General features: G+C 34.8%; 3 protein-coding genes across 3 annotated transcripts; 1 reads left to right on the top strand and 2 right to left on the bottom strand.

Moving 5' to 3' along the window:
- Positions 1-1,508: 1,508 nt before the first annotated feature.
- LOC114727144 (uncharacterized) lies at positions 1,509-9,879 on the top strand. Its single transcript, XM_028913867.1, has 3 exons — positions 1,509-2,029; positions 3,227-4,008; positions 9,868-9,879. Exons 1-2 carry the CDS (start codon positions 1,624-1,626, stop codon positions 3,922-3,924), a joined length of 1,104 nt encoding a protein of 367 aa, XP_028769700.1. The 5' UTR covers positions 1,509-1,623; the 3' UTR covers positions 3,925-4,008; positions 9,868-9,879.
- Positions 4,925-11,768, bottom strand: LOC114727142 (fimbrin-2). The gene is made up of 14 exons (XM_028913865.1): positions 11,682-11,768; positions 11,328-11,498; positions 10,999-11,240; positions 10,748-10,919; positions 10,493-10,531; positions 10,301-10,369; positions 10,091-10,207; positions 9,553-9,764; positions 8,727-8,882; positions 6,859-7,058; positions 6,528-6,685; positions 6,097-6,193; positions 5,462-5,553; positions 4,925-5,300 (listed from the first exon to the last, which is right to left on the bottom strand). The coding sequence occupies exons 1-14, from the start codon at positions 11,766-11,768 to the stop codon at positions 5,133-5,135; spliced, it is 1,980 nt and encodes a 659-aa protein (XP_028769698.1). The 3' UTR covers positions 4,925-5,132.
- A 3,703-nt stretch (positions 11,769-15,471) lies between these two features.
- LOC114727145 (uncharacterized) lies at positions 15,472-17,910 on the bottom strand. The gene is made up of 4 exons (XM_028913868.1): positions 17,791-17,910; positions 17,447-17,665; positions 16,090-16,272; positions 15,472-15,904 (listed from the first exon to the last, which is right to left on the bottom strand). Exons 1-4 carry the CDS (start codon positions 17,794-17,796, stop codon positions 15,851-15,853), a joined length of 462 nt encoding a protein of 153 aa, XP_028769701.1. The 5' UTR covers positions 17,797-17,910; the 3' UTR covers positions 15,472-15,850.
- Positions 17,911-22,334: the final 4,424 nt, after the last annotated feature.

Genomic DNA, 22,334 nt, shown 5'->3' with positions numbered 1-22,334 from the left:
GGATTTTGATCTGACCCACATGTTGGTAAATTACAAACAAGCTATTTATTCACATGTAGTGACATAGCCATTTCATGGTGATCTATGAAACAAACTATATCAACCACATCATCTAACCATGTAGAGGTTATAGTGATGCATGAAATAAGTCGGGAATGTATATGGTTAAGATCCTTAATACACCACATACAAAATACCTGTGACTGATGTTCTGGTAAAATGATCCTAACAATCTTATACGAAGATAATACTACATGTATTACCTAACTAATAGAAGGGTACATCAAAGGAGATAGAACAAAATATATCTCTCTAAAATTCTTCTTCACTCGTGACCTTTAAAAAGACGGTGAAGTTAATACTCAAGAAATTCATTCCAATAAAAATTTAGCAGACCTGTTCACCAAATCACTTCCAACCACCACGTTCAAGAGGCTTGTTCATGACATTGAGCTTCACAGACTCAGAGACATCAATTGACGTTGTTAAAAAGGGGAGTAAATGCATGATGTACTATTTTTTCCCTGTCTATGATTTTTCCCATTGGGTTTTTCTAGCAAGGTTTTTAACGAGGCAGCACCATAAAATATATCAGTAAATGTTGCAGCCTTTTTCTTCCACTAGGTTTTGTTCCATAAGGTTTTCTTAGCATAAGTTTTTTTTAATGAGGCACATATTTAGTTATGGACATCTAAGGTTGAATGTTATGAATATAATATTTTTGTGGATGTCCATGTATCTATCATTATCTCCCTTTATCCACAATTATCTTCTATTATTATGGAATCTGTAGATTCTATTGAAGATGTAAAGTTATGCCTATAAGTAGAGGGTCTGTATCATATGTTGAGTACCTCAAATAGAATAAGAAATACTCTCTTGTGTTCTCTATTTTTCCTGTATATTCTATCATTTGTTTTAGAAAAAATTGTAAAAAAAAACTTCCAAAATAGAAAAATTGTACATAGGAACCTGTTTACGATAATTATTGTCAAAACACATACTAATGTTGTCATGTGTCCCTATTTGTAATTTCTTTTTATTTCGGCAGTCTTTTTTGATGATTTTTCCTTTATTTTACAACAATTTAATATTTTGATACAATAAATGCTTAGTGATTTTAGTAGTACGAGATTATGATTTCAATTTGTCAAAAAAATTATGAAGAAGGTTGAACATAAATTCTAAGTATGTGATTATTTTGTTACGAATTCAATGTATTGAATTGATATTTAGTCTTTGAATGTTATAATAAAAATTTCAATTTTTTTAATTTTCTTTTTACTGATTTGGTCTTCATGTTAACTCTAATCTGACTCATTAGCTTGCTCAAATGAGACATAAAAACTAGGAATTTGAAAACGGGCAGCTACTTTTTGTTCAAAAAGCAAAAAAGAAAGAAAGGGAGGGAGGGGGTTGCTGGTAGCTACTTTAGCGGTCTAGCCCATACGTGAGAGACGCCACCGTTCATGTTGAAGTCCAGCCCGTGTCCTTGGTTCATTGCTATCATCATGTCATCGTCATTAACAGTAAATATTTCTAGTGAGCTTTTGGAGTGAATATTCCTCCTGAGGGCACTAAGGCTTGGCTCATCTTCATTGAACTCCCTACTCATTCTTCTTCATGCCGATTACAATACCAGCTCTTTCTTCTCCGAGCTTTTCCTTCAAGCGCCATGCCCCTCTAGTCACAGTCTCTTCCTTTTCCCATCCACATGTCCGTATAGGCCGCGCTGTAATTTCAAATGCCTCATTTCCGACGGCAACCCGAGCGTGTACGGGTCAGTGTAGATGGAATTATATTGGGATTTCAGGTAAAATACCTAGATTTTCGATGGGGAGGCATCTAGGGGTTTCTGTGAACGCAAGGGACAACGAAAGGGAGCTTAATAACGGAGTTAGCGAAGCTTCTAGCCTTGACTTCGATCAGGCTGAGAAGGAAGCTCGAGCCCAGAGTACCATGCCTGAGCGGTTTAGGTACTTGACTAAAGAAGCTCCTGAACCCCCTATTCGGTGGCCGTGGTTTGTAGGTTAGTCATTCGTTTTTTACTCTCCTTTCATCTCTTTGCGACTATGCTCGCTTTTATGCGTTAGTTCATGACAAGAATGCTTGAATCAAGGATAAAAGAAACGAACTTAGGCCATTCAGTTAACTGTTTTCAAATTTGTTGTACAGTAATTTTATCGAGTATCGTGGTGTTGAAAATTGAAATCTTCCCCTCCTTAGAATATCTGCAAATGGTAGATCATTACAGTTTTATGGGTAAGGGGTTTGGCTTGTGAAGATTTCATTGGACGGTGGTGGATATTAGGATGTTGGAAAACGTGAAAATTTCTTTACTTTCATAATGTAGTGGCATAGCTTGGCATGCTTCAGCATTTGGCCTTTACTGCTATGTTTGTGGGTGTGTGTGTGTGTGGAAAGCGAGAGGGAGAGAGCCTCTATTGCTTCATATTTACTGGGAAGAGGGATCAAATACCGCTGTTTCCATCTGGAACTTCTATGAATGGATGTATGGAATGATGCAATATGTTCTTGTGCAATAAAGACATGTTAGAAGATGGATGAAATTATTTGGAGCACTAAATTTTGATTTAGTAAGTGTGCTTTTGACATTCGGTTCTAATGTTTCAGAACATTTTAGACATGCTTGTATCTTCTTTCTAAATAGATCTCATGCAAATAAGGATTCTTCACATTGATAGGAAATATTATAGTACTTGATTCATCTTCATTTCATTATATTGAAATGAGTCTGTTTTTTTTTTATTTTCGTTGACAGAGAAATGATCAAGAGAAAGAAGTTAAATTGCATCTATAAACTATTTTTATCACTTTGTTAACGCATACCTGGCATCCTGGCACCATGTATGCCTGTGTTTCCGTCCTTTGATGTTGCTTCTCTGCATCAATATGGAAACCTTGATTTGTTGAAGTTATGACTTCAAGAGTTCTATGTCCTAGTGTAGCCATTTGGGAACTTGTGACCCGACAGCTCTTCTCTCTTTTAAATTCAGATCCTCTTTTGTGGAGGATGCTCTAGTATTAGGTTTTAGGAAAATAAAAATGAGCAACTTTTTTAAATTAGAAGCCTCTCACCCCAGCTCTGTGTGTGTGTGTGTGTGTGTGATTGGATGACATCCTGTTCATGTGTTAACAGGAGAAGATTTGAACTACTCTCTTTTATATGCACACTAACATGTTTTGATTAAATATCAATTTACAGCACTGGCTTTCCTTATTTATGCTTGGAGAGCTGTTTTATTTGAACTATCAAATTGGAGGAACGCTGCTCTTGGTATTTTTCGTTTCATGGGATATGTCTTCAAATATATTTTGGCCGTAATCTTCCATTTCATTGGGGATCCTATCACTTTCTCTATTAGACTTGTTGAGGATGTATTCTACACAATTCGAGCTTTCTACTCTGGGATAGTTGCGTATGCTCCGGTACCAGATCTCACCATCATCATTGTGCTGGCATCAATTGTTTTAGCTGTTGCAGAAGCTACTGTCCCTAATAGCATCAACAGCCAACCGTATGTGTTGACTGTGTCAGGCCTAATTGGCTATGCCGCGGTTAAAGGCTATATCTCAGAACCTTTTTTCTGGACACTACTAGTGGGGCTGTATGGTTTTTCACGACTTGTTAGAAAGAGAGACGATGTATCGTCCACAATGCCTGTTGCAGCTGTACTTGCTGCCATTGGCGAGCCTTGGATAAGAGTTCTTGTGTTGATTTCTTTTACCGCCTTGGCTATTTCTCACCATTCAAGAACGCTTTCAGAAGGAAAAGAAATTGCTGAAGTTGGAACAGCAAAGAGGAGGCTTCCAATTCCACTGCTCGCTGCAGCTTTAGCAATTGGTATCCGTGTTGCTGCCAAATGGGCTGGGTATCGGCATTTGACATGGATGATTGTATGAGTTTATGATGGCTATGACCTACTTATCTACTGGAAGAATAGAGCCAAGAGGTTCATGCAGTTTTGAGGCAACATGAACAATATGGTCATCATTTTGTCATCCTTCACTCAACTTCTTGTGGTCTTTACATGGTAATAGATGAGAGCCGTCAGGCTGGAAATTGTTGAATGCATGCTGTGTAGTGTGAAAAGTTTGTTTTTTTTGTCTTTGTAATCTAATGTAGTAGCTTTTTAGGGATCCTAGCGGACCATGAAAGAATTCGTTCGAGGGGAATATGGAAAAACGTTTCTTGTGATTTTTTTCTTTCTTTTTTTTTTTTTTAGGGTTTCAACTCATCTTTCTATCAAATTGTTATATACAATGCATACGTGCTTTGTTTGCTTCCAAATGCTCGTACCTTGCTTTTGTACATGCACTGTTCTTTTGCACTCAGAATCTCACTACTTACTACTCGCTAGGGAACTACCGAATGAGGTTCAGGGTTATGTCTTTGCCTGAGAAAAAGTAGAATTTGGTCAATTACGATTGACCTTCGACTTAGATACCAATTATGCACTTTGTACGCTGCAAAGTGACTGAGAATAAATATACAACTTCATTAACTCCATTTTTTTTTGGGCAACTGACTCCAACATGTTTAAACTTCAAAGGATCTATTTCAGTAACAAAATAGGTTTTATATTCAGAATCAGAATAATACTTTGTGAGAAAATATTTAGTATTCATATTTCGTGAGCATGAAAGTACATGTATATAAGGTTGGTTGTGCAACATTCGTCCTCCTCACGCATGCCATATATGCTAGCGGAAAACTAAGCAGGTGACATAAGCCACATTATACATTATCGGATGGATTTTTACAAAAAAGTTAGTTCAATATATTTGTGGATAAAATTGAAGGCTGATCATCTTTACTTGGGAAACCATAGCTTAACAGACTATGAGTGTGGTGTGATTTTGGGATAAAACTAGATTCAACAGATTAACAATTTAATTACAATTACACTTGCAATTTAGAATTAACAAGAATAAAATTTGAAATAAAGGCAAACAATGAAGATTTCTAATCCCTAGAAAAAAATTCTTCCTCCTGATACATTGAATTACCTAGTGTCAAACATTGATCTTTTGATCAATGATCATGAAAAATTTTAAATACAAACTTAGAATTTCATTCACCAAAATCCCATTTACGTGAACCCTTTCTCCTATAAGGATGAATCAGAATCAGAGTCATCAAGTGTTGAATCTGATGTAGTCTCCAGAGGGCTCCCACTTTCACTGTCCGAAGTTCCCAATGTCCTTTCTTCAAGAGGGTGTTTTAAGAACCAATACATTATACTAGCTGTCAGTGTAAGGATCATCTTTTGATTCACCTGAAAATGTATGAAGTTCAAAATAGAGAAATTATGAGCTTGATTATTAATAAAGGCAAATCCATTTGTATAGTCAACAAATACAGAAAGTTGAATATTCTGACTAAAACTCATTGTGTGATGTGTTGGAAAGGAAAAGACAGTATCAAAATTCCAACTACCTCAGTGATGTCTTCAGGAAGCAAGAATATGGAACATCCTAGCTTTCTAGCAATGCTGATTATATAGGTCGCGTTCATCTTTTTCTCCTCATCTACAGGACGGACACAAGTATATATTGATGAAATTTTTGCAGATATTTAAATTAAAACTACAAAACTACGGCAAGAAAAAAAAAATTCTTAAATTTCAAATCAAACCAGACAATGACTGCATAACTCTAATATATGATTGTGTAATGAGATTGAGAAGTGAATCCTCAAAAAAGTAAAACTACGACAAGAATATGGAACATCCTGGCTTTCTAGCAATGCTGATTATGTAGGTCGCGTTCATCTTTTTCTCCTCGTCTACATGACGCAAGTATATATTGATAACATTTTTGCAGAAATTTAAATTAAAACTACGGCCAAAAAAAGTTCTTAAATTTCAAAGCAAACAAGACAATGACTGCGTAACTCTAATATATGATTGTGTAATGAGATTGAGAAGTGAATTCTAAAAAAATTATGCCATTCATATCTAGATGTTGCAGAATTTACCCTTAATGAGGGACTAATAACAGTCTGAAAGCAGGCATCATCTTGCAACTAATTAAAGAAAGGTAGAACATGAAGAGAGTTGAAAGAAAATATACCAGTTACTCCTTTTTTAACAAGACTCCAATCGACGGCTCTGGGCTCCACGGAACTAAGAAGTTCAAGGAAAAAAATTCCATTCGACAGGCTTTTATCCTGAAATTAGACATTGTAACAATCAGTAGAGAAACCAAGATTCAAAATCTAATATTTCAGATTCCTGAATAGATGCCATTTGTCACAAATCTAAAATCCATGCAGACTTGCTTATAACATCTGCCAGAAAACGAACATACAAGTTGTAAATGGTTGGTCTCAACATGCATTGCAAGGTCATCACGCAGTTCAGTAAAAGGTATCTTGAATAATAATCAAGACGTTTTTATGATGCCTTATCATATACCAAACAGGAAGAATTCATCCTCCAGTATCAAATAGCAATCCCAAAATTTATTTCTGGATGAAAGGATTAGAGATAGATATTCAATACCTTAAAACTATCCATGCGGCTTTGGCTTCTTGAGCCGCTCACTTTGAGGTTAGCCCACTCCAGAATATCAGCATCAGTTAACTCCTTTCCATGGGTGTGAAGTCTCAAATTCTTAAGAAGTTGTAGCATGTTGTATCGCATCAGTTGCCACAAATAAGCTAAAGATAAAAAACGCCATTGTCAAATCTAGATTTCCTAATACATGTTTAGATATTGAATCTAGGAAAATTTGGTAGAAGTAATGTGAGAGTTTAAATTGCTGGAATACATTCAATTTACAATGGATTTAGATTCTACCTTGTAACAAAAAATAATTTGGAGGTTAACATACCTAGTATTAACTTTTTATTTCCCTGCACAATGTCATTGCCAGCAATGTTTACCAGAGAAAACCTGAGTTGTTTCCCTAGTTTCACAACTTGGTTACAATTTTCTACTTTCTTGAACGGCATCTTTATTGGAGGCTTGTTGGCAATCTTCCAATTGACAATCCCTGGTGACACCTTGTCAAGGGTCTCTAAAAGTACCCACCTGTTGATAAGAAATATTAACCTAACTCAATGATTTAAAAGATCAAAAGATACAAAGGCATTCAATAAAATCAGAATCGGGAACGACCAAAAATGGGGGAGAGAAGAAATATCAACAATGTAAGAGATCAAAAGAAGAAAGAGACCAATTGAGTCATAAGCAATGAAAGGATGCAAATAAATGGGTTCAACACCATATTCTGACACAGAACATTAAGATAGCGAATTTATAGGTTACTCCATTTATATGTCGCTTATTAAATCTAATTTTATCTGGTGGGAGATTTCCCACATCAAATCAAATCTGCTCACATTTGAAGTTTTATCAATACCTCCCTTGAATGTGAATTCATGATTACCCACACGACAGCCCAATATTGGGTTTCAAATGGTATGCAGTTACAGGGTTCGATATTGTCTTTATGTAAGGCTTTGTTGTAGGCTCAAGTAGTAGCTGTTAGGAAGGGATTGGAATAAGGAACTATGTGAAACGAGGAAGAGATCAACTGGGGCCATGAGCAAAGAGAGTATATGAGTGGGCTTGACATCATTGTATCACTTGTTAAGCCATATATTATCCATGCAAGACTTTCCACATCAAGTCAAGTCAACATCCTAACAATCTCGCCCTCAAGTCCATGATCAACAAGAAGGCATCCCAATCTTCAGGTTTTTAATGGCGTCCAGTTACATGATTCAATATAATCTTCACACAAGGCTTTGTTGTAACTTATAAGTAGCCTTAGTACTACTTGTTGTAATATCAAGCTCAACTACTAGGTCAAAAGCTGCAACTATTAATCAAGGCGCAAAAAGGACTGCACTAATAACCGATGCCATCAGTTGGTGTATCAAGCTTAACCACTAGGCCTAAAGCTATAACTATTAAACAAGGGGCAAAAGGGATTACACTAATAACCGATGCCATGGGCCAGTGCCCAACGAATCACAAGGGAGATATTAGTCACATCTTTTCCAACAATTTCACCATCAAATGACACATAGGGGATTCAAACTTATGACCTCAGTCTGATATCACACGTAGGATCAAGTTGACAAGCCATGCCGTCCCTATGAAATTATCAGTATACCATGTGCCAAAATTTGGATCATTAGGTGGTAGTTGGGTAGCCTCACTATTTAGGCCTTTCTCCTTTTGTGAACATTGGCATACTTCGAGACCATTGTAGGTAGTTGTCTTCGTTGATTTGATGGCTCCTAATTTTGGGAAATTTTCACTTGTTATACCCTGAGTTAGAGTATATTGTTGTCAAGAAATGATAATGTTGTTGTGTGGTAAGCACCAAGTGTGCCAAACATGAGTGGAGATCCCAATTCATAAAGCCTCACGCTCTAATACCATGTTGGTTTGCAAAATCTCCTTTTCATTAATAGAATATTATTTGTGATCTAATGATATCTCATTTATTAGATTAAATAAAATGATGATTAATAAAAGACTTAATCTAGATTGGCTAAGGCCTAATTAATCTCCAACAAAAATCAATTATAAAGTCGCTTGGTTCCTAATTCCAACACAACTAAAAAACACATCCTTTGAAAAATTATTGAATTTTAAAGTGAACTAAGCATAATCTCAAAAGAAAATCAACAAACCAATTCTTGTTCGATATTTATTAGAAAAATTAGTATGGTAGAGAGAGCATACCCATTTCTAACGTCCTCAAAGACATTGTTGATATATGCTGAATTGCCCAGACTGTTAATCCAAAGGCGAAATGCTCTCTCTTCTCTTGAATCTTGGGTGTCATCCGGCAATGTTTGAAGCAGAGAAGCCTGCGTTATTTGGGTTGAAAATCCATTCCTATAAGGAAAAAGTGAGTGAGCTTGCATTCATTGACCCTTGATGTTTGAATAAGCTGGTAGGCCTAGTTGAAAGAACTTAGCAACGGTTGAATCTTTCAAATTTTACCGGCATTGATGATGGAAGAAACTTTCATGGACTTCTCATGATAGCTTAAGCTTCTAAGAATACACATCCTCGATGTGGTATAAGAGCTTCTCAGAGGTCAAAATTTCCTCCCTACCCTCGCCCTTCTAATTAAATTGACATTTGTTTTCATGCTTCAAGCTAGAGAGCCTTGAAGAACAGGGTATGATAAAAACAACTTTTGTGTGTTTTAATAAACTAAGCATGGATCCTTCGTCGCTTTACACAACACAAGAAGCCATAAAAATATGGCCAATCGATGACAATCACTTAATATTAGCACACATTGGCATGAAGTATGCTCAAATTCTTAAAAACTTAGGTCCTACCTAATACTTGAGGTCCAAACCTTGTCCCTTGGTACGAGCTAATGCGCAAGTGTTTTGGATAGAATGCTTCCATCAGATGAATTGAAAATGTGGGAGAATTTGTCAAGAATGAAAACAGATGGGCTGACACATACATGTGGCACAGACTAAATAGAGAACTTGGGGCAATAGTTTCACTATTATACACGTATACCATAGTGTTAGAAGATTCTCACCTATTCTGGAAAATATGTGCGACGAAAGCAAGATTAAGGTTTTGACAACCTTCAACTATATCTTTTGCAGTCAAGTATCGCTTACAGCCCATCTTCTCCGCATGCTCAAGAACTAACTTTGCTCTTTCAAAAGGATTTTTGACAGCAAATGTTGATGGATTGGTGTACTCTGGAGCAAGGACATTTAGAAGATGAGCATAAGCTTCAGCATCCTGCAGGTTCAAAACCAGAGACTCAAACACCAGATAAGTACAATAAATGTTTAAAAAGTTGGTTATAATTATTTCTTCATAATACTGATTGGAGTCGGATAAGATAATTTCTTGTACGTCCTAAGTCGTACAAGTTACTTATGTTTGAACCTAAGACATAGCAGTATACAGCAGAAGAATCCTACATAATCCTAAAAAAATCCCCACGAAAACCAAGTGGATGAAAAACAACTATGTGTACCTTGAGTGGTGGGGGTCAGAAAAAACGTGGCTGTTCTGTAAAGGGTAGTTTATGAACACATTCTAATGTATAGTTTCTCACTTACCTTTACATCAAAGGAGAAGTTAGAAATTATCTTCGTGTACCCTGCTTTCTTCAAGTGGAAATTCATCCACCTTAACAACATTTTCTCTGGAGGTAGGGTCATTAACTCTTCCATGTCCTGTTAGTTTTAAAAACAGAAAAACATATAAAACAAACAATTCTTCAATTAGTTCATTCAATTTAATGGACAACCGTGAAAGAAAATCTTTACCTTGCTATCATCAGCCAACTCCAACAACTGAGGAGTTTTCTTTAGGTCGAGGTTTGCCAATAATTGTATCTATTAGGAGCATCATATTTTGCATCAATAAATAATATTCCAGATCTATTCATATAATATGACAAAATCTTGAAAAATTATAAAGCACACAATGAAAATCTTCATTTACCCACGTGAATTTACCTTAATAATCTGTGAAATCAATCCAAGTACCAGATGACGCTGAAATCCAAGGAAAAAAATGGAATTACTTCAACTGGGTTGAAAAAAATTCAAAAGCAATCAGACTAGGTCAAATAAAAATGCAAAACAAGGACAAAAGAAGAAAATACGAATTATAATGTATCACATCATGAAAATATAGTATATACATAAGTTACGAACTGATCTAACAATGCTGCTGGTACTTATAAAAATTGCAAAGGCGAAAAAACATACCCGTCCTTCGATGAAGTCCTGGGTGCCGATATTGACTACTGTACATCCAATTGCTTTGGCAGAGTTGAGGCAGAGCGTGTGATTTTCATTCCTTTCCCATGGATTGAGTACTCTTTTAGTATTGATTGCTCGTTCATCAATTGTGCCCGGAACTGCCACATTGATAAGCTTACTGCAACAATGTGCAATTCTTTTTAAAAACAGAATTTTCATGAAGTGCAAAATAAGAAACTAATGAACAAACATCGTACCATAGAAGAACACCATCCTTTGCAATTTCAAAGAGATCATTGGTTGAAGGATCAATGGGAAGGTATTTCTTGAGGAACTCATCTTCAGCAAGATAGTTATTTATATGTGCAACATAAGATGCCTTCTCAGATTCACTGATTGTGTGAAGCAAGGTAGTGGTAGCAGCTTTCAGAAATGCCGAGGAGTTCTTTGGACTACCCGCTATTCTGGAACTTGCAACAGTTTGTAGTTTCAAGTACACCTATCATCAATTTGGCTATTTCTTAGCACTCAAATCGTATATGATATGCGAGCTTAAAACGTTGCTATCCAAGATGACGAAACGCACCTTGAGAAATGCCTCAAAATCCACCTCCTCGTGTACGTTCTTATACAAATCCTTGATAGAAGCAGCTCTCTCCTCCTCACTCAGATTTTCTCCCAACACTTTTAATCTTGACATCTTGGAAGCCAAGTCCCCAATCGCGAGCTTCTCACTCTCTCTCCTCATGCTCATGAACTACACCCAACTTAGACAATTATTACAGTCCGCAGGATCAAAACAGGAGAACAGTAACAGAAATCCAAACATGCAGGATAAACCATAGCGAAATAATATGCATGCATGAATGAGACGTAAAAGTTAGCTCGTGCACTTTTCTGCCAATAAAAAAACAGAGGATCGGAACGAAGATGGACACACTTGGGATTTTAAGCTGCGAAGTTCAACTTGAGTAAACTGATTTTGCAGCCCGGGATCTGAAACAAGAATTCCCCAATGGCTCGACATTTCTATATCTGCTTGTGTCTGAATTGAATTTTCCTTCTATTTCTGATATTGATGAAAAATGCAGATTGGAAAGAGAGAAGAAAAAGCGTGAGAATCAGAATCAAAATTCGGTATCAAAAAATAATGCTCCTTCCCTGTTCCATTTCCGAAGGCGATGAGAAAATTGGAAAGGGAAGCAGGCGACGGACGCCTTGGGACGGAGTATTCAAAGTTGCTCTGGGAGCGTGAGTGAGTACGGGGGAGAGAGAATTCAAATTATTATGACATGGTCGTTTCCTTTTTACCGTTGAAGGCGATTTCAAATTGGCATGTAAGTTTGAACATGCATAATCTCAGAAAAATTAAATTCAATAATGAATTAAGCCCCGAAAGTCTTTGAGAACGTTGCTTTAAATTATTAAACAATTATTAAATGAATAGTGACTTAATAATGATCACTGCCTTAATCATGAATTCAAATTATTATGGTGAGATCTTTTTAGCCTAGTCATACCTTGCATTTTTAATATTTAATTTAAATATTTCATGTAAGATATTAATTGTAAACTATTTGACTATTTGTTGGCCAAAAGAAAGTGTTAAAACTGTTTTATTATTGAAATGAAAAAAAATTGTTCTATTATTTTATGTGATATGTCACCTCCAGTGATTAATATAAAACTTATTTAACTTTTATTTTAATATTAAATGTAAGATCTTAATATATTTTGTCTCTCATTATTTATTCTTTTTTTTTTAAGATAAATCTAGTCTATACACTTAATGAATAAAAATATTTTAAGAAATATAACGTCTATTTATTACAAATAACTAATTTAACTAATTTTTTTAATTTATTCAAATTAATCAATTGACTCTCATATTAAGTACATGAGATAATACTAGTGTTATCTTTATTTAAATCATTAAGATGTTAAACTACATTTATAATTTATACTTTATAAAAAGCTACCAAAAATGCATACTTTTCTAGTATTACAAGTAAAAAAAGCTATTTAATCATATCTATTAATAATAAATCTTTAATCTAATTTAACGAACTTTCTTAATCTACTCAAATTAATCTAGTAGCTTTTCTATTAAAAATTGGAGGTAGTACTAAATTTCAATTTGATCTCTCTTTTTTTGGCCAAAAATTTGATCTTCACTTTCATAAAGTTTTTTTTCCAGTTTTCTTGGTATTTTTTAATAGTAATTTTTATGCCAGCCATTATTTATAGAAATTAAAAATATTAAAGTTGTAATTATAATTAAAATGGACTGTCTTTTGTCGAATTAATTATAACGGACTTCAGTCATCCATTCTCCCTCAATCACGCCACATGTCATCATCTCTCCGGAATCAATTTCAACTCATGCTTTCCCTCCCTCTCCATCTCTCCCACCCATCCATGGATGATTGATGAACCGATGACATTTAAAATTGATAGGATTTTTGTGGGAGAAATGTAGAAATTGAAGGTGGAAAGTAAGGGAAAGAGTTTGGGAGCTTTCAAAGTGGCTTTAAAAGTGCTTTAAAAATGTTTTTACGTAAATTAGAATAAAATTTATTTTATATACTTATTTTGAATTTTGTAAAATTACGCTACTCCAAACGCTCTCCCCCCCCCCCCCCGGGGGATTCAAACACCCGATGTGAAAAAAGAATTGCTCAATTCTTACACGCCCTTTTCCTTGAGCACCACTTTCAGAAAATATCCTCCGTTTTTTCTTTGAGAAATAGATACTAAAATACCCTTAAAAAAAAGTAAAAGATAAATGAGGATGGGTGAATATCAAAATTCTAAATCAATCCCTTATATCATTTTAGATTTTTGAAATATTATAAGATGATAATATTACCCATACTTCTAGTAACTACTTTCATATAACTATTTATTATAGTTTAATTATTGACTACTTTATTTTAAAAATTATGGTGACTATGTTGATATAACTATTGGCTACACAAGATAGTAAGTACTCTTCCGGTCCTTAATATAAGACCCATTTAACTAATTTGATTAGATTAAAGAAGTTAGGCAAGTTAGTTAATTATAAGAAATGTGACACGTTTTTCTTAAAATACCATAATCATTTTTTTTAATACCTCCTATTCCTCTTCTACTTGATTATGGTTGAGAGAGTATCCATAGGAGTACTTTAGAGAAAATTGATAAATACGAGAAATAAGTCATATATTTAGGACCAAAACTAACTCAACAATTAGGTCCTATATTAAGGACCGAAGTAGTAAATAACTAGACAAAAAAGTAGTCACTAGATCTCTAACGACACTTAATACATTTTTTTTTTTTTTTTTTTAAAATAACAGTAGTCAATAGCTAAACAATAGTAGTTAATAACTAAATAAGATTAGTCACCAATTTTTTTAAAAATGAAAGTAGCCAATCACAATATTAGAATAACCGATAACTAAACAAAAATAGTTATCTAAGTTTTAAAAACAAATGTAATCAATAGTTAAAAAAAGATAGTAGTCACTGAAGCTGCGGCGACTGACCACCAGAACTGACAGCAAGCCACTGGTTGGATCGTCAGTGCTAGAGTTCTGGTGGCCAGAAACTGATTGAAGATACTGAGGTGGTAGTAAAAAGCATTTATATAATTTTGAAATATTTTAAAATTTTAAAATAGTATTGGGAGTTTGAATTGAGATTTTAAAATTCAACTATATTGATTTATCCTTTGACAATTTTTAAGGTATTTTATCATCTTTTTCTTCTTTTTTCTTTCAGGGTAAAAAAAAGTCATTTGTTTCTCTCGACTTTACGAGTCTTGGGCCCAAACCATTCATTCCTGGCACATTTCCGGTATCAATACATTCGTCGGAGCTTTCTTTCACTGCCGACAGCAACAGCCACACTGCTCCTAGCCTTTTGTTTTGTTGAGGCTTGATCTCCCTTCTTGTAACCCTTTTATTAAGTAACGTGTATACGTGTGTGTATTATATATACGAGATAAAATACTAATAAACACGTGCTTTTTAGATGCCAAAAACCTCCTCGTTTAAAATAACCTCCTCAACAAACCCTTTTTTAAAAGACAATATTCAAATGCAAGCCAAGAACCAACCAAGACCATGCAATTCTATATTCGAAAATCAAGGAAAACAGAAAGCTCCACATGATTATCTAAGAAAAAATATACTCCTCCGATCCTTAATATATGATCCAATTTTTAAATTGATTTTAGTTCGAAATATAAAATCCATTTATCATATTTATCAATTTTTTCTAAATTACTCCTATGAATACTTCCTCAACCATAATCAAGTAGAAGAAAAAAATAGGGTATTAAGAAAAATAATTATGATGTTTTAAGAAAAATATCATTTTTTTATGATTAACTAACCAATCTAACTTCCTTAATCTGATCAAATTAGTTAAATAAATCTTATATTATAGACCGAAAAATATATTAAAAAACATCTTCATTATAGATTTGAAATATGGCTTTGCAAGCTTTCTAGTCAATTTCTCAGTCAACTCTACATTTTTCAAAAGATAGAAAATAGATATTCAAAAAAATAAAAGGCTTAAGGGGGATATTTTGTTAATTGCCAATTACTAGTAAATAGTTATTTACACAAAATTCCAAATTATGATTAGCAGATTCATAAAAGTAACAGAAGAACATAGTGAAATGGCCTGGAATCAATTCATCAAACCCAATCATCAGTCATGATAATGCTCGTACCAACTAAAGCAGTTTGAGGAAGGAATATACTCATGTAAGTTGAACATTTGTCCCTTTGCTTTCACTTTACACAGCCTTTTCACATTCACATAAAAAAGTTCAGTACTACTAAACCCAAAATGATTCAACCTTCTGATAAAACCCAAACAAAATACACTACGATAATATAATAATGTTAACCTGAAGCCAAACCCTTCATAGTAACATCAAACTCAAAAGCCCAAGAAGACGCTTCCCTAATCATCTGCTTCTCTCTCTCTCTGTACATAGGCATATTAGGGTTTAAACTTTAAAAGCTCATAAACCAGACAAAAAAATCTTCATCCTCATAGTCTCTCTCTTTCTCTCGGAGTTCACAGTTACTTTAATAATAATCTAATGGTTCAGACGGAGCAAGTCGGCATCAAGCAGCTGGAAAAGAAGCCCAACCCTCTCTTCTGCACCAACAGAATGAAAAGCAAATGAGCAAAAGAAACGAAGAAACTTTTTCTAAAGCTGCAAGAAAGTGATCAGAAAGAGGGGGAAAAATGGAAATAAAGACTTCCTTCTAGTCTAAAGCTGCATGAAATATTCAGGTTTTTTTTTTTTCAGTAAGCAAAAGAGGAAGTAGTGTTTTACAGACCTTTCTGGTTTTTGCATAAAGTAGCTCTGGTGATATCTTATAGAGGTCTTCGTCCACAGGTTTTGGGGTTGCCTTTTTCATAGTTGGTTCTGCAGCACTAGGGCTTCTTGATGATGGCTCCTTCACTTCACTAACCCAATTCTGCTTTTTCCCTTCCTTTTCATTCTGTTTACGCGCCTTCGTCTGTAAAGTCCACAATAACTCTTCAATAACATATCATCATGATCGTTTACTTGACTGATATTACCGTTTACTGATAGACAACAATACAGAAGGCGAGAAAATTATTGATGACGAGATTAACGGGATCAAGAATGGTACAAAAGCTGATAACGTTTGAGGCTTTGCAGCATCAAAAAGTCAGAAACATAATAATATTCTCAAGTTTATGAATTATGATTCCTTCCAAGACCTCTTTTATCTTTATATTACATGATGATACCAGTAGATCCCACGATCTTAAAATCGTTTACTTTATTTAGTGACCCACTGACCCTTGACAGGGACGATAAAGCCAAAAGTGAAATTTATAGTGCAAGTCCCTTTTTTGTTTGTTTAACAAGTTAGTGACACGAAAGAGATCATTGATTATGACGAAAGATAATTTATTTTAAAAGAACTTGTCGAGGATTCTTCAAGAGAACCAAGCTAGTAGCAGTATGTATCCTCGTGAACAAGCTTTTATGTGTTATTAAAATCATCACGCTTTGGTGCGTGACTCATGGAAGTCATCTCTGGACAGGCCCCACCTTCAGAGATGCACCTACTACCATACACTAACCAGTAACACAGACTAAAGTGAACATTTTGTATCACCCATGATCTTTGAAAATTAAAAAAAAAAAAAGTTTACCTCGACCATGGAGTGCCGTGTTTCAAACTCATGGTGGAAAAAACTGTTACTTAATTTAAATATTTTAACATTTGAGGATTGAGGATAGTAATACCGTAGTCCAGAGATCTATGCAAACAGCAATGTGAACTTCACGCCAACTAAAGTCATAAGAGTCATTATATTAATTCACTGATTTCAAGTGAGTTTTGTCTAAAGACGAGACCTTCTGCCACAATTGTAATAAAATATTGAGGTCTGAACGAGAGAAAAAAACCACTTTTCAATTTCACTGTAGAATTCAGACAAAAATGACAGACCCTTGTCCATGGTTCAGACACAAGCACATGAAAATAAACAGGGCGACAGAGGGAAAAAGAAAACGAGAAAAAAATAACTCAAAATGAGCAATTGTAGACTGAACAAAACCAAACCAGAGAGACCCAACATGTAAACAAAGGATCTGAATAGGAAGAACAATGAGTTTTGTTCTCAGTTTGAATATTTAGAGGAATAGGAACATACCCTTCTGCGAGGAACGACGATCATGGCGGGGATAACAACGTCATTCTCATACAGATCTCCAGCAACGTACAAGTCACGCTCCTCAGAGTCATCAGAGTAACTGTTTCGCGTCAACCCAGCTTGTCTCGCAGACTCAAAGCACTGTGTGAATTGAAGGCTCTCATCCCAATCCCAGCTTCCAAATGCAGGAACATGCGTCCTCTTGTAGAAGTAATTGTCCTAACAAAAACCAAACCCAGAAATCAAAACCTTCAAAATCACAAAGAAGACAACAGAATTGTTCGCAAGAGCACGAGAGGCGCAGGGCAGAAAGAAACCAGAGAGGGAGAGGGAGAGAGACTTACTTCCATGGCAGCCGGAGCAGAAAAGGAAGTAACAATAATGATAAGTTTTTGAGAAGATTGAGGTATCTTTCTAAGAGAGAGTTGTGCTTCTTTCTTTCTCTCTTCGATGTAGCAAGTGTGTGTGTGAGCGTGGGCGGGTATAAAAAGAGATGGAGAAAGAGAGAGAGGGCGTGCGAGACGTGGAGAGAAAGAAAGAGAGGAAAGAGATCAGGGAGAGTGAAAGGTGGGGTAAAATTAAGGGAAAATTTCACTGTAGGACCGCAGAAGACAATTAATATCAAAGAGCCCCCAAAACTTTCTGAAACCTCACTGCAGGACCAAGGGACCAATTTGATATTAATTTTTAGAGTGAGATTACAATAATACCCCTCCCTTTTTATTTTATTAAAAAATAAATATTTACCGGAGTTACTGTTCCGGCCACCGGAGGTCGGAGGTCCGGCCACCGGCGCTCAGGTGGCCGCCGTCGGGGTCCGGTCACCGGTGGCCGGAACAGTAACTCCGGCGGGACCTCCGGTGGCCGGAGTTTTTTTGTTTAAAACAAAGTGGCCAAGGGAGGGTTTGAACCCAGGACCCCTTGGCACACCAAAAGACTTGTAACCACCAAGCCAAGCAACCCATTCAATCATAAAATGCAAATAAAACTACATATAACAAAATAAACGCAACAGTCCAAATGTAAGTAAACAAGTGAAATTAGACGATTTACAAGTGAAATTCAGAAATTTGCAACAAAAGTTAGGCAATTTACAAATAACATAATAGAAGTCATAACCCAAAATGCAAGTGTTTAAGTGCAAATGAGCAAGTAAAATTTGAAGATTTACAATAAAAGTTTATGGATTTACAACCCAAATTTGATAAACACAAGAGAATTCACAACCCAAAATGTAAGTGTTTGAGTGTAAGTGAGCAAGTGAAATTAGATGATTTACAAGTGGAATTCAGCAATTTACAACAAAAATTAGGCAATTTACAAATAACATAATGGAACTCATAATCCCAAATACAAGTGTTTAAGTGTAAATGAGCAAATAAAATTTGAAGATTTACAACAAAAGTTTATAGAGTTACAAGTGAAATTCGACAATTTCACTTGTTCATTTGCACTTAAACACTTGCATTTGGGGTTATGACTTCTATTATGTTATTTGTAAATTGCCTAATTGTTGTTGTAAATTTCTAAATTCCACTTGTAAATCGTCTAATTTCACTTGTTCACTTACACTCAAACACTTACATTTTGGGTTGTGAATTCTCTTGTGTTTACCAAATTTGGGTTGTAAATTCATAAAATTTTATTGTAAATCTTCAAATTTCACTTGCTCATTTGCACTTAAACACTTGCATTTGGGGTTATGACTTCTATTATGTTATTTGTAAATTGTCTAATTTTTGTTGTAAATTGCTGAATTACACTTGTAAATCGTCTAATTTCACTTGTTCACTTACACTCAAACACTTACATTTTGGGTTGTGAATTTTCTTGTGTTTGCCAAATTTGGGTTGTAAATCCATAAACTTTTATTGTAAATCTTCAAATTTCACTTGCTCATTTGCACTTAAACACTTGCATTTGGGTTATGACTTCTATTATGTTATTTGTAAATTGTCTAATTTTTGTTGTAAATTGCTGAATTACACTTGTAAATCGTCTAATTTCACTTGTTCACTTACATTCAAACACTTACATTTTAGGTTGTGAATTCTCTTGTATTTGCCAAATTTGGGTTGTAAATCCATAAACTTTTATTGTAAATCTTCAAATTTTACTTGTTCATTTGCACCTAAACACTTGCATTTTGGGTTATGACTTCTATTATGTTATTTGTAAATTGCCTAACTTTTGTTGCAAATTTCTGAATTTCACTTGTAAATCGTCTAATTTCATTTGTTTACTTACATTTGGACTGTTGCGTTTATTTTGTTATATGTAGTTTTATTTGCATTTTATGATTGAATGGGTTGCTTGGCTTGGTGGTTACAAGTCTTTTGGTGTGCCAAGGGGTCCTGGGTTCAAACCCTCCCTTGGCCACTTTGTTTTAAACAAAAAAAACTCCGGCCACCGGAGGTCCCGTCGGAGTTACTGTTCCGGCCACCGGTGACCGGACCCCGACAGCGGCCACCTGAGCGCCGGTGGCCGGACCTCCGACCTCCGGTGGCCGGAACAGTAACTCCGGTAAATATTTATTTTTTAATAAAATAAAAAGGGAGGGGTATTATTGTAATCTCACTCTAAAAATTAATATCAGATTGGTCCCTTGGTCCTGCAGTGAGGTTTCAGAAAGTTTTGGGGGCTCTTTGAAATTATTTGCCTTCTGCGGTCCTACAGTGAAATTTCCCCTAAAATATTAATGGAGGGGTATGGTGTAAAGCAGAATGAGATCAGAGAGAAATGGTAGAAAGAAAAATGGAAAAAGGAACTACCCAGATAACGAAGTTTCACAGGAACAGACAGAGAGACAAACGGGTAAGGTATTAGAGACAGTGACTGATACATAGAGAGAGAGAGAATGGTGGGTGTGGGAATAGGTCGGTAGGTTGCTTTTGGTAAGAGTCATTTAAAATTCTGTCTTTGAGTATTACAGGAGGGGCCAGCCGAGGGAGTCTTGCAAGAGGGACTCTACAATATGGATATAGTAGCTAGCTTATAACTTTGCTTTGAACTGTCATGTTTATGGCTGGACACATGTGCTACGTACATTCCAATGCTTAAGAAAAGGACCTAAGATAGTAACTTTGTTTGGTGAAATTACATATATAGGCCACAAGTGTCAAGAAAAAATATGTGAATTGTTAAAAGGATCGGGCATTTTGGTGTGGTTGTTCATGTCTTGATTTAAAATTGTGTCGGAACTTTAGGCAAAGAGGGAAGTGAGGGGGGTGTCCTTTGTCCTTCAGGGGAGGGGCCTAGGTTGGCTTTTAATGCAAATTTCTGCTCCATACACGAGAAAAAGTGGCAAAGACGGTTTGTGTCTTAAATGAAAATCTCAAGGATGGAATCCTTCACTCTTCCATCCTTTAAAACAAATTTTAAGGATGGAAACTATATGTTTTTAATAAAACTATCGTGACTATATCAATAAAAATATATACTCCTTTTGGTTCACAGTGCGTGTATATATGTATGACATTTTGTTTAAATTACTGTTGGTTTAAAATATAAGAGACATCAGAATTCTCACACATAAGAAATGTCTATATTTAATATATAAGATTGTTTCTAATGACAGAGTACTTGTGCCTAGCAAAAATAAAATAAAATATAAAACATGCGGTAATTTTAAGAAATTTTTTTATTTTAACCGCATATTGGTTAATGTGAGTTTAATAAATAGGGAGAATTACAATAAAATCTCAAGAAAAAAATAATTACCAACAAATCTTAATGACAAATGAGCAGATATTATTCATTATTCAAAAACTTATCACCACATATTGCTCATGTTATCAATAAGACTTTTACTTAAGAATTTATAATAATTTTTCCTAATAAATATGGATAAGAATTTGTGGGTGTCAGTTCTCTGCAAAGGTAAAAGTAAAAATATAGGTCAATAGGGTTAAAAATTTGTATTATTCCCAAGTGAATAGCAAGCTGGCTTATATTATACGATTAATGTGTACCTAAGCATGATCCCCCTATTCAATTGAAAAAAGAAAATTTTGAATTGCTAAGTGATGAAGCAAAGTATAAGAGGACGTGAAATGAATATAACTAATATTCTCTTATGTCATAGATATATTGTCCTTTTAATTGTTGGCAAAAAAAAAATATTGTCCTTTTAATTAATTTGTAGATTTATAGATTGTGATAAAAAATAGTAAAATAGTTATTTTTAGTTAATATGTAGAAAATGTGTGACTTTTTCACGTAAGAATAAGATGAAATTAAACTTCATATCATACTCCTTCAAATCAAATCAAAAACTCTCAAAATAATAAGAAGCTTCATAGTTAGGAGCGAAGGAGAGTAATCAATTTATACTCAATCCGATGTCTGATTGGTCACTGGACTTGATCCGATGCCTTGAATTAATTAATTTTTTGTATAGATTTTTGGAGCCACTAAATTCCATGGTATTCCTGTGATGAATTCCACGAACAAAACTTTAATATTTACCACAATTAATGGATCAATCATGTGGAGAATTATGCGATCTAAACTTAGTACCATGCAAATCACCAATCATGTTAATAATCAGTTTTAAAAAATGACAAGAGAGATCTTCAACCCACCAAGGTTTTAATATTTTTTAACCAAATCAATTAGATATACAAAAATCACATTTGACCCCATTTACTGAAGTCAAGCCAGGTAATATTATAATTGTGTCGAATTAAGCTCTCTCAACTAAGTATTTAATTCAATTGTATCTGAAAGTGAAAACCCAAAATCATTAGTGATTAAGTTAGTGCATTTTCTTATTAGTTGAATTTTGTGGTTAAGCTTATTCTTATTTTATAACTGGTTCATGATATGATACGCAGGTTTTCTCCTTTAACATGCAAAAGTTACAATCTAATACTTCCTCTTATTTTAC

Source organism: Neltuma alba, unplaced genomic scaffold, assembly GCF_004799145.2.
Source record: "Neltuma alba isolate B1F8T4 unplaced genomic scaffold, ASM479914v2 tig00012451_pilon, whole genome shotgun sequence".
Taxonomy (NCBI): domain Eukaryota; kingdom Viridiplantae; phylum Streptophyta; class Magnoliopsida; order Fabales; family Fabaceae; genus Neltuma; species Neltuma alba.
This window is presented reverse-complemented; position numbering and strand designations above follow the sequence as displayed.

Coding starts and splice junctions, on each gene's coding strand:
- LOC114727144 (XM_028913867.1), top strand. CDS start 1,624: ATGCCGATTACAATACCAGCTCTTTCTTCTCCGAGCTTTTCCTTCAAG. Junction 2,030..3,226: donor TCGGTGGCCGTGGTTTGTAG/GTTAGTCATTCG, acceptor ATCAATTTACAG/CACTGGCTTTCCTTATTTAT.
- LOC114727142 (XM_028913865.1), bottom strand. CDS start 11,768: ATGTCGAGCCATTGGGGAATTCTTGTTTCAGATCCCGGGCTGCAAAAT. Junction 10,208..10,300: donor AGTTGGCTGATGATAGCAAG/GTAAAGATTTTC, acceptor TAAAACTAACAG/GACATGGAAGAGTTAATGAC. Junction 7,059..8,726: donor TTTGAGGACGTTAGAAATGG/GTATGCTCTCTC, acceptor TCTTATCAACAG/GTGGGTACTTTTAGAGACCC.
- LOC114727145 (XM_028913868.1), bottom strand. Junction 16,273..17,446: donor TCGTCGTTCCTCGCAGAAGG/GTATGTTCCTAT, acceptor TGGACTTTACAG/ACGAAGGCGCGTAAACAGAA. Junction 15,905..16,089: donor TTTATGCAAAAACCAGAAAG/GTCTGTAAAACA, acceptor CTGTTGGTGCAG/AAGAGAGGGTTGGGCTTCTT.